The 13,059-nt window shown below is 41.0% G+C and overlaps 1 protein-coding gene across 1 annotated transcript in view; it reads right to left on the reverse strand.

Moving 5' to 3' along the window:
* The window catches only part of ZC3H7B (zinc finger CCCH-type containing 7B), a 1,999,702-nt gene that overhangs the window by 172,963 nt on the left and 1,813,680 nt on the right, over positions 1-13,059 (reverse strand). Inside the window, exon 20 of the mRNA XM_044087097.1 lies at positions 10,916-11,043. Coding sequence (XP_043943032.1) covers positions 10,916-11,043 — 128 coding nt within the window. The remainder of the gene's footprint in view (positions 1-10,915; positions 11,044-13,059) is intronic.

The following is a 13,059-nucleotide window of genomic DNA, read 5'->3' on the forward strand; positions in this document are numbered from 1 at the left end:
TATTTTTCCTGCATATTTGTGCACATACTTCATTCTTCATTTTTCACCCTTTAACTACAATTTGCATTTTTTACACATTCTATTCTGTACAATTAAGATTTATAACACAAAAGATTTTTACAATTTATGACTAGTGGTTTGTTGTTTACAACTAGTCAAAAGTTTTATTTATGTTTTAAATTATTTAGTATAAATACATAAGCTATATTTATTTTATTAGCTTTTTTAGGGACAGGTATAATGTATTATGTATGTATTATTAATTATATGGAATGTATGATGTTGGATTGTGGCGCCAAAATTGCTATAAATATGTAGATGTAATCTGAGTTTATTGGTTCTGAAGAAGTCTGCCTTGTGTAGATGAAAGCGCTAAACCTGTGTTTTGTGTAATTAAATCAGAGTTTTTTCATTGACTGGTGCCTGACTGGAGTGTGAATTACTGGTACATCAGTGTGTTTTCTGCAGAGTTCCTGGCGGTTGTCTGTTCGAGCTACAGGGGTTCGGTCGGCTTTTTGTGTTACTTTTCAGTAAAGAAAGACTTGTAAGGAGTTCAAGAGATGTAATGAAGTAAGTTATAAAATTATGTAAGAAGGGATATTTTAGAATTGTATAGGTTGTAAAGAGTTCAAGAAATATAATGAAGTTATAAAGTTATTTAGGAGGGGAAAGGAGACACTAGTAGTGTACAGGAAGCTAGTGGTAAGAGCATATGACTGAGAGAAAATGGTATAGGATTAATTCTCTTCAGGATGCCTGTTCCAAACTGGTGTATCTAGAAGGGTCATACATTAGGTATACAGGGGATGCATGAGAGGGCTAGAGAAGTGGGTGGGGGCAGTTAGAAAAAGAGAAGTATGAGAAGTGTTTTAAAGGGGGTGAAAATGAGTGCACTGATTCAAGTGCTGGAGGGAAAGTTGTTAGGGGTGTAATTATTCACGTAGAGAAGGACAAAAACTGAGTGATAAGCAACAAGAAGTTAGTGCTTTCACTAGCGGTCAACCTGGTGATGGACGCTGGCATGATCAGGATTAGGTAAGGTATTGTTTGAGCTGGATTTTATAGTTTGGGAGGTTGTTAGTCATGTTTACTATTGAAGAGACTTGTGTCCCAAAGTCTGAAGATGTAATAGGAGTACAGTGAGTCCCCCGATTAATTGTTTTAGTAGTGCTTAGCAGAAATGTATCCATTAAAAGGAAAAGAATTTTAAGAAATGGGTAGTGGACATGATTTGAGAGTTATTAGGGAAGACAAACATTACTTCAGAAAAGACAGATAGTGTGTGAGGAAAATGAAAATGGAATTGAAAAATAACTCTATGGCACAAAAACTTTAAGGTCAATTACTTAAATAACAAAATGCAGAAAGAGTTGCAGTCAACTTTAGAGTTTATGGCAAGAAAAAAATAATCAGGAATCCTACAGAGATATTAAGAAGTATGGGGAAATAGGGAAACCAATTGGAAATATTTATGGAAGACTAAGCTATGTCAGAGATAAGAGGAAGATGAAATTCAACAATTAACAGCTAAGACAGGAAAATAAGAAATACAAACAGTGATGTATAAGCAATCAACACAAAGGTCCCCAGGAAAAGACAGTATTCATTTGGAAATTTGAAAGGTAGGACAGAAGACAGTGAAAAAGATCTGAAAGACTTTGTTTAATAACACTGTAAAAGGGTGTGACGCCCGCGCCCTGGCCAAGCAATCAAGGAGATTAATCTTCACCACTAACACCAGAGTCTCATATAAGAGGAAATGATAACAAATACACACAGTAAAGTACAATTTCCCTTAACTGCACACAGAGATCACAGTCAGTCTGGGGCTGGTTGCTCCCTTGCTCTCCAGGTCCCCAATAAGACTCCCCACTGGTACAGCTACAGGGTCCAGATCTCAGCCTAGCTGGCAAGCTAACATCCAGTACCCTCCCTGTCCAACCAGTGCTTTGTGCCCCTGCCCAAGTAGCTGACACACTTTGAGATAAGTATTTATACATCTTCACAGACACTCCTGGGAAAGGCTGACACAGATTCTCCAGCTGTGCCCCTTTACCCAGACTATACGGTAGCAATCACTGCTACCACCAGCTAATAATTATCAGCTACCCAAAGGCCCTTAAAAGGGTATCCAATTATTACTGTGCAATATTATTATCCAATAGTAGTGCATCATAAGCAATCTTAAGGCTTTGGAAGGGCTTATTACAGAATCCCTTATAAGCATGCAATGTACTCCAGAGCTTCATTATCTCTACATAAACCAGCCATAGATGAAAAGGATTTAAAATATTTAATAATAAATAATTAAAACACAAGACAATACTGCTACATTACAATGCTACAAGAGTTCAGAGATCACACAAAAACTTAAAACAATACAGTAGGAAAGTTTTGATATAGCAGACAAGCACTTAGTCTAACTTTCTTCTAATTTCCTAGCTATTACTACAAGAAAACATACTTCTGAAATAACTTACTTAAGACAACAGGCAGAGTGCTGATGAGATGGATATCAAGACAAAAATGCTTAACAATCTCTGGGTCTCACTGTTTAAATTGAAACTCCAGTTCTGATAAACATTACATCATCTTTTTCACCCTTCCTGGAGTTCCCAGGCTACACATTAAATACATTTACATTATTTTACACTTAGAGCAATAAAGCACATTCCACATGTAAATTCTGGTCATTAATTTTAGCCTTAAAACAATAGGCAGGATGCTTACTCCAGACTCACCGACTCCAAATTCTAACCTCAAAGGACATACACAACATAATTTTAATTTCAAAGAACATTTGAAATGCTTGGCTTAGTTTTCCTTACAGCAGATGGCAATGTTGCTACAATCTTGAAGTTGACATTTTACAGTGTTTTCTTTCATTTAAGAAACAAGCCTGTATTTTATATTTACAAATGCCAGAATTATGTAGCAAATTCTATTTGACTAGGCTGGCAGCCTTCACCCATCTTCCCCAATCTTCACATCTCTCCCCCCTGAAAACTCAAGCTAATTTTTCAAGTGACCCTTGATAAACGCCACTAGGTCTATCTGTGTGTACCTCACCCCATTCCCTGTCTTGAGAGCCCAATTGCATTGACATTGCTACTCCCACTGCGGTGTCGCACTGACATATATGCTTGCAACCCCAGGCTCCATCTTAGCAACTTGGCATTTTGCTGACTGGCTCTGTTTAACCATATTAGGGGGTTGTGATCTGTCATTACTGTGAATTTTCTTCCATACAGATAAGGCTGAAGTTTCTGCAGGGCCACACTATGGCTAGACATTCATTTTCTACAGCTGCATAGCATTCCTCCCTGGGTTGGAGCCTATGACCGAGATAAATCACTGGGTGCTCTTCTCCCTCTGAAGAAATCTGGCTAAGTACAGCCCCCACCCCATGGTTTCAAGCATCCACCTGCACAACAAATTCTTTGCTGTAATCTGGACTGGCTAATACAGGGGGTCCTCCCAAAGCTTCTTTAAGCTTTTGGAATGCCTGCTCACATGCTAGGGTCCACACTACCTCACTACTCACCTGCTTTTTGGTAACAGGTGCAGGGCCATGCCTAAATGGCTTCCACTTTGGCAGGTTCTGGCCTTATTTTACCACTCCCCATTCTATGTCGTAGGTAGGAGACCTCTGCCATACCCATCTGACATTTGCTCAGCTTAATGGTCAACCCTGCCCTCTGTAGTTTGCCCGGAACCTCCCTGATATGCTGAAGGTGCTCTGGCTAGGAATCGCTGTAGATGGCAATATCATCTAGGTAAGCAAGGGCAAACCCTCCTGCTCCTGCTAGGATATTACCTACCAGCCTCTGGAAAGTCGCTGGGGCATTCTTCATCCCAAAGGGCATCTTTGTGAACTCATACAAGCCAAAAGAAGTCACAAAGGCTGACTTCTCTCTAGCACTGTGAGTCAAGGGCACCTGCCAGTAACCTTTGGTAAGATCAATGGTTGTAAGATACTTAGCCCCACCTTGCAGCTCTAGGGCCTCATCTGTCCTAGGCATGGGTAAGCATTGGTCTCGTGTGACTATTTAATTTCCTGTAGTCCACACAGAACCTGGTGCTGACATCCTTCTTTGGCACCAGCACCACTAGGGAGGCCCAGGGAATTTTGGACTCTTGAATCACCCCTAGTTCCAACATCTCCTGTACTTCTTCCCTCAGAGTCTGACTCTCTCAGGCACCCTATAAGGGGCTTGAATAATAGACCTTTGGGGTCCTGTATCCACCTGGTGCTGCACCATGGTTTCCCAGTGAACATTTCCCCAAATTCCTGCGACACTGCTCAGACTTCTCGAACCTCGGTAGGAAATAGCTGCTAGGATTGCTACCCCTTTCACCGAGGTGTCAGCCCGAGCCTCACTGAGGAGATCAGTCCCCAGATTTCACTCAGACTCCTCCTGCAATCCACTGCAAATGCTCAGCACAAGGGCCTCCTTTATCATGGTAAGGTTTCATCATGTTAACATGGTATAATTTGTGCCCCTGCTATCTTGCCTAGCAGTTCCACCATGTAGTTAACATCACTTATCTTTCTTTCCACCTTGTAGGGTCCCTCACAAGCTGCTTGCAGCTTGTCTCATTTGACAGGAATAAGAACCATTACCGAGTATACTCTCTAGCTCGAGCATTCCTGTCATACCACACCTTCTTCTGTTGTTGGGCTTCTGCCAGGTTCTCCTGCGTCAAGCCCATGAGTTCCCTGAGCCTTGTCCTGAGGTTTAGGACGTATGCCACAACAGACTCCTTATGAGACTTGCACTCACCTTCCTACTAACCTCGAATTAAATCTAGAGGTCCCCTCACCCAATGCCCATACAGCAACTCAAAGGGTGAAAAACCTATGGATTCCTGGGGAAGCTGTCTATAAGCAAACAGATGGGGCAAATATTTGCCCCACTCGCTCTTAAACTGATCTGCAAATGCCTGTTGCATGGACTTGATTGTAGAGTTTAACCTCTCAACAAGACCATTAGTCTGGGGATGGTCGGGGGTGGTCTTCATGTGCTTCACCCCACAGGACGTCCACAGACAAGCCAGCAGGTCTGACATGAAATCGGCACCTCTGTCAGATAGTATTTCTTTTGGGAAACCCACCCTGCTGAAAATCTCTAACAAAGTATTTGCCACCTTCTCTGCTTCAATGGAGGACAAAGCCACTGCCTCAGGGTGTCGTGTAGCATAATCCACTACCACTAGGATATACTTTTTCCCTGTGGAACTTGGGGTATTCAGAGGACCCACAATATCCATAGCAACCCTCTGAAATGGCTCCTCAATCACAAGCAAAGGCATCAAAGGAGCTCTCACCTTGTCTCCTGCCTTGCCTACCTTTTGGCACTGCTCACAGATCCTGCAGTACCCTGTTACATCTCTGGAAATTCCAGGCCAATAGAAGTTTTGCATAATATGCCTCTTTGTACGTTTTATGCCCATATGACCTGCAAATGGAATATCATGGGCTATGGCTAGAAGTGCCAGACGGTATGCTCTAGGCACTACCAACTGCTGTACTCTCTCACCTTCTAGTCCTCCCTCAGGGGTCTACTCCCTGTACAGTAACCCTCTGTCGTAGTATACAGATTCCTCCTTTCCTTGAAAATCAGGTGCCTCCCTAGCTACCTGCCTCAGACCTAGCAATGTAGAGTTTGAGAGCTGAACCTGTCTCAACTTTCTCCTTGTAACCCTTTCCAGCTCCCCTTCCACAGGAAGTCTGGCATCTTCTGACACTGGTACCTCACTGTCAAGCCTGGGTACTACTACTCACCTCTACCTTTGCAGTTACCCTGTCCAAGGGAACATCAGTACCCACAAGAAGCTGTGGCTCACCTCCAGTCTCACTGCTACAGCATAGCTCACTCCCTGAAGTAACAACCTCACCAGTCCTGGCTGCAAGCATGCAGTCTGTCTGGGTCTCCCATAGGCTACCAGACCCACATGCTTGTCTCCTAGCCTCACTGAGTGTAGCTACATAAGTACATGGTACTGCCTCATCCAAATCCTGCCCTCTCAGGACATCTGCAGGATGGCAGTTTAGTACCCCTGTTGTCTCAAGACAACCTACTACTGGCATTTTGTCTTTCCCAATTACTGGCTCCCTCACCTTGCCTCCGTGGACACCTGTATGCCACATGGCCTCACTGGCTGCATTCAAAACATTTAACCCTAGCTCCTGGATGTGTACCTGGACTAGTGGCTTCCCCTGTTACTGGCAGATTCTGTTGTGGCAGTCTGGGCTGCCCACCATGGGTTCCTTTAGACCGATGAGCAGTACTAGGATAGGTCTCCCTTCTTTCCCAACTCATCTGAAGGAGCACATTGTCTATCAGCTAACCAGATCCTCATGTCCTCAGGCAAAGTGCTAAGTGCTTGTTCCCTCACCAAAAGGTCTGCCAGCCCTTCAAAAGTGGTGATCTGACATCCACTCACCCAGCTAAGAAAATAAGTGCTCAGTTCAGCGACATATTCACACACACTTTCATCTGCCTTGCATCTATGCTCACGAAAATTTTTCCTATACATTTCAGGTGTTAGCTTAAAACATTCTAAAAGACATTTTTACAGCAGTATAATCAAAACAGACAGAGTCAGGCATTTTTGATAAAAAAGTTACAGCTTTCCCATGGAGTAAGGGGGTCAGGAACCATATCCAGAGCCTTTGGTCAACACTATACTGTTTGCATACCCTCTCAAACATATGAATGAAACTATTAAAACTATCCACCTCTTTAAATTGCAGAAGAAATTTACTGACCTGTTGTGCTTCTGGGGTCCAGTTACTACCTTCCCCATTACCTCCATGACTCTGTCCGCACTTCCCGATCATGCCTCCTCTGAAGTTCCTTTTCTTCGGCTTCCATCTCCAAATGCCTGGCCTTCAACTCAGGTCTCTTTAGCTCCAGCTGGATTTTTAAGTCCACTGCAGAAAAGTTGAGCTGTCCATTTTCCGAGGATACTGTATCTCCACTGCCAGTCTGATTGTCCTTCGCAGAAATGTTGAGCTGTCAATTCTCTGAGGATATTGTATCTCCACTGCCAGTCTGACTGTCCTCCTGGATGCTGTTTTCTGATGCAGCTGTAACCAAGGCTACAATCAGGTCTGCCCTTGTCAGGTTTCCATGCACCAGTCCCCTAGTCTGGCACATCTCCACCAGCTGGCTCCTTGTCGGCTTTCCATACTCCTCTGCTAACATGCTGCCTGCTCACCTTGACTAACTAAGCTAACAAAAAAAAAATAAAACAATTGTGATCTGAACTCTGAGTATTCACTGCGTACACCTTCAGAGATCACTGTACACAAGCTACAGGATTCACTCTACACATGCCACTACAAGCCAGTTAGTATTTGCCAACTAATTAATATGTGATGTGGATATCCACTGCCACAACATATGTGAAGTAGATCCCACCACTGCAAACCACATGTGACGCCCACGCCCTGGCCCAGCAATCAAGGAGCCTCAATCCTCACCACTAACACCAGAGAGGGCATCTCATATAAGAGGAAAGGATAACAAATACGGTAAAGTACAATTTCCCTTAAGTGCACATAGAGAGCACAGTCAGTCTGGGGCTGGTTGCTCCCTTGCTCTCCAGGTCCCCAATAAGACTCCCCACTGGCACAACTATAGGGTCCAGATCTCAGCCTAGCTGGCAAGCTAACCTCCAGTACCCTCCCTATCCAACCAGTGCTTTGTGCCCCTGCCCAAGTAGCTGACACACTTTGAGATAAGTATTTATACAACTTCACAGACACTCCTGGGAAAGGCTGACACAGATTATCCAGCTGTGCCCCTTTACCCAAACTATACGGTAGTAATCACTGCCACCACCAGCTAATAATTATCAGCTACCCAAAGGCCCTTAAAAGGGTGTCCAGTTATTACTGTGCAATATTATTATCCAATAGTAATGCAACATAAGCAATCTTACGGCTTTGGAAGGGATTATTACTCAATCACTTATAAGCATGCAATGCACTCTAGAGCTCAATTATCTCTACACAAACCAGCCACAGTTGAAAAGTGTTTAAAAATATTTAATAAATAATTAAAACACAAGGCAATACTACTAGAATACAATGCTACTCAAGAGTTCAGAGATCATACAGAAACTTAAAACAATACAGTAGGAAAGTTCTGATATAACAGAAAAACACTTAGTCTAACTTTCTTCTAATTTCCTAGCTATTACTACAAGAAAACATACTTCTGAAATAACTTACTTAAGACAACAGGCAGAGTGCTGATGAGATGGATGTCAAGACAAGAATGCTTAACAATCTGTGGATCTCACTGTTTAAATTGAAACTCCAGTTCTGATAAACATTACATCATCTTTTTCAGTACCAGCATCTTGGAAGAAAGTAGTGGTGGCTGTATTACTGAAAGAGGGCAAAGACCCTCAGGTTTGGTTTCATACAGACCCATTTCACTTTCAATCTATGCTAACAAAAGTGTTTATGCTACATTAGCTACAAAAACTGAAAAGATGTTACCCAAATTGATAGATAGGGATCAATGTGGTTATGCGGCAGGGTGGCAAAGGTTTTACAACATTAGGAGAACAATACACAGAGTGAAGCAGAGCATAAGAAAACACTGCTATTGTTGGTGAACCTTGATGCAGAGAAAGCATTTGGTTGAATCAGCTGGGATTTTATGAGTACAGCAATAGTAGCATTTATATTCCCTGACAGAATAATAATATTAACAAGGCTACATGAAGTGTTGGAGGCAAGAACTAAGGTGGGAGAGTTTCTTTCTGACAAGCTGTGTTTGCACACAGAAACCAGGCAGGGGGCATCCTCTTCCTCTCTGTTATTTGCTTTATGGTTAGAGCCGTCAGCAACAAAAATTAGGGATTCAAAAATTCATGAACATAACCAGTGTTCTAACTGAGAAAACTTAACCTTATTTGCAGATATTCCTCAATAAATTTAGAAAAGGACATTCTGCTGTTGTGAAACATCTCGAGACAGATTAAAGTGTTTTCAGGATATAAAATAAATAAAGGTTAACAGATACAGTGTTAAGCTACATCTTCATACATGAATTGGTTCAACAATACCCCTTACTTATGAAGGCATAAGATGAAGTATTTAGGTGTTTGGATTAAAAACAATTATGTCATGATAGCTAAGGCTACATGGAAAGACATTATACAGAAGACAATACAAAAATTAATAAACTGCAAGCTCTTGATTATAATGGTTAGTACGAAAAAAGCAGTGATAATGTTTTCAGTCCCCTTAGTCTTACTCACAGGTCGGGTATATTTTTATCAACTAGTTGTAATAAATTAATAAAAAGTTGAAGGAATTTATTTATGAGGGGAAGAGGGCAAGAGTAAAATGGGATAAGTTGATTCTCTCCACAGTCAAAGCAACACAGTTAATGCTCATACACTTAAATCAATCTGAAGGTTACAAATCAAAGTAGAAAAGGATGATGAAATGGGAGGTGGGGGGCACAAGAGGTAAACAGAGACTATGATTTCTGAATGCAAATCTTGAAGGAAAACAGCAACAGCTATACCAAATGTTACATTCATAAAGTAGCAGAAAATATTCTAAGTAAGCCAATCTGGAAATGGAAAAAGAGATTTTACCAATAAGAATGTCTGCAAGTAGAATTACAGAAAATAGTCAAGTGGAATCTGGAATTTCTTAGAGACAATTAGCAAAGGAACCAAGATATGGGAGCAAATAACTTCTGAGGGAAAGGTAATGAGTGATTTGAAGCTAAGCAGTAGTTTGCACTGCATCATAAAGATTGTCTTCCCTATCAGGGACTGATAGAATATAGGCAAATAGAAAAGGATAGAAGGGTGCTAAGGTTTAGAGTTTTTAGTGGAGTCTAGAAAAAAGGTGCTGTTAAAAAAAAGGATAGTTAATAGCAGTATAAAATGTTGCATGACACTAAGAATCATTCAGAAGAGGTTAGAAAAGATTGTGAAAAGAGACCAAATAGGCAAATTACAAAAACGGGAGGAGATCCGTAGGCTCCCAAAAATGTAAATGTCAAGAAGGTCTAGGATTTTTACACAGAGTTGACTGTGTACCTCTTTTCATAACCCAAGTAGGCTTCAGAGAATTTTTCCTGAGGCAGATAGCAAATGCAGGAGATATAATTGGAAAGAGAAAACAATGGAAACTTTTTTGGAATGTCAGCAATCAGCGGATTTAATAAATTCCCTACAGAATACTTTAAAAGAAATATTAGGAGGAATATGGTAGCAACAAAGGAAATTATTATTTTGACTAGGATCTAGGAATTGAATTGGCTAGATATAGTAAGGCCTTGACACATTTAATGCCTCTGCTGACCAAAATAGCAATTATTAGAAAACGGAAATTAGCATCTAAACCAACCATAATGGAAGACTTGAATATTGCAAAGGAGATAAGAGAACTGAATGTAAGACCTTCATAAAAGGGAATTATCAAATTTTACAGAATAACTAGAAGTTAGAGGTACACTACATGCAGAATAATGCTCAGGAGGAGGAATGGGTTTTAAGGGTAGGAATAATTGATCCATTTAAGCAATGTTGGAGTGAATGAAAAATGTTAAACAACTATACTGCAAGACAATAACAATGGAATCTGTTATTAGGTTTTCTAATACTGCATGTGAACTTAAGCTGTAAGTTAAGATGCAATAATTCAATACATACTAAACAAAGAAAAAAGATTAGGAAGAACCAAATAATTTATTTTCAGAAATGCCCATTTGATTACTGAAGATAAAAACAGTGATGCCCATTCCATAAATCTTCGTGTGGAACCACTACATGCTTTGCTCAGAATAACTGCTGATTCTCACAAAGTACATTAGTATGAGAAACAGTAAACACAATAATAATAGAGTAGGATGCATCAACATAAAATAATCACCATATCCTCAGCATAGTCTGTGGGCATCTGGATCTGTTTCTCTCCATCCTGGGAGCCCAGAGTTGTACTTTCTCCAGCCTGATTTTGATTCTTCAACCATATATCATAGACCTGCACCATATCTCGCACTGTCAAAGGACAAGAAAACATCATATTATGGCAGTTAAATATTTTAATGTCTCCCATGCTGAGCCTGAAATTGGTCAGTATTGATTAGTGCATGGTACCAGTAAACAAATACAAGTAAATAAATGCAAAGCAGGACGATTTGCGTGTATGTGGTGGGGGGGGTGTGTGTGTGTGTGTGTGTGTGTGTGTGTGTGTGTGTGTGTGTGTGTGTGTGTGTGTGTGTCAAATTTCTGAAAGTGCAAGACATTCTTAAATTAGCTCAGTAGGAAGCATACTCATCAACAGTGCTAGAAAGGTAAAAATTGTATATTCTAGCCTCCAACCAGATACTTAAGATTAATATACCAGCAATGATAATGTAGTGATGCATGAGGGGGATTGCTGTACTCCTGAGGTACCTTCCTTCAAATAAGACAGCTGAGGTGGTTTAAGTAATAAATATGTAGATGCTCACCATAATTTATTTTTTGAGAAAGCCCCCTGAAGTAGACTGACAGCTGGGAAAATCTTTTGATGAATCCTCCCCATAGCAACTCTTCAGGGATTCCTAGCCTCTGTGGGTACACTCCTCCTTCCTGCAAACAATGTTGTGTCTACCTTACAAGGACAAGAGGGTATACCTGGACAAATGCACTCCAATTACTGGTCCAGATGGAATACTGGTGAGCTACACTACAAGGCACACCATACAGATTTACTACACTGGCTGCTCTGTGAGACGGTCAGATGTACAGTGGATATAAAAAGTGTACACACCCCTGTTAAAATGCCAGGTTTTTCGGATATAAAAAAACGAGAACACAATAAATCATTTCAAAACGTTTCCCACCTTTAATGTGACCTATAACTTGTACAATTCAATTGAAAAACAAACAAATCTGTTAGGGGAAAAACTATAAAAAATAAAAACGTAATATAAGCTGGTTGCATAAATGTGCACACCCTTAAACTAATACTTTGTTGAAGCACCTTTTAATTTAATTACAGGATTCAGTCTTGTTGGGTAGGAGTCTATCAGCATGGCACATCTTGACATGGCAAGATTTGCCCACTCTTCCTTGCAAAAGCACTCCAAATCTGTCAGACTGTGAGAGCCTCTCTTGTGCACAGCCCTCTTCAGGACACTCCACAGATTTTCTATTGGAATAAGGTCTGGGCTCTGCCTGAGCCATTCCAAAACTTGAATTTTCTTCTGATGAAGCCATTCTTTTGTTGACATGGATGTATGCTTGGGGTCATTGTCGTGTTGAAAGATGAAATTCCTCTTCATCTACAGCTTTCTAGCAGACGCCTGAAGGTTTTGGGCCAAAAGTGACTGGTATTTGGAACTGTTCATAATTTCCTCCACCTCGGCTAAAGCCCCAGTTCCAGCTGAAGAAAAGCAACCCCAAAGCATGATTCCTGCCACTACCATGCTTCACTGTGGGGATGGTGTTCTTTTGGTGATGCGAAGTGTTTTTGCACCACACATACCTTTTGGAATTGTGGTCAAAAAGTTCAAGCTTGGTCTCATCAGACCATAACACATTTTCCCACATCCTTTTGGGAGACTTGATGTATTGTTTTTCAAATTTTAGTTGGGCCTGGATGTTTTCTGTGCAAGAAAAGGCTTCCGTCTTGCAATCCTATCCCATAGTCCAGACATATGCAGAATATGGGAGATTGTTGTCACATGTAATACACAAACCAGTACTTGCCAGAAATTCCTGCAGTTCCTTCAGTGTTGCTGTAGGTCTCTTGGCAGCCTCCTTGACCAGTTTTCGTCTTGTCTTTTCATCAATTTTGGAGGGCCATCCAGTTCTTTGCAATGTCACTGTTGTCCCATATTTTCTCCACTTTTTGAAGACTGTCTTCACTGTGTTCCATGATGTATCCAATGCTGTGGAAATTGTTTTGTACCCTTCTCCTGACTGATACCTTTCAACAATGAGATCCTTTTGATGCTTTGTAAGCTCTCTGCAAACCATGGCTTTTGCTGTTGCAGGCAACTGAGTAAATGTCAGGAAAATCCTACT

This window comes from Protopterus annectens, chromosome 1.part1 (genome assembly GCF_019279795.1).
Source record: "Protopterus annectens isolate FY-2018-M chromosome 1.part1, PAN1.0, whole genome shotgun sequence".
Taxonomy (NCBI): domain Eukaryota; kingdom Metazoa; phylum Chordata; order Ceratodontiformes; family Protopteridae; genus Protopterus; species Protopterus annectens.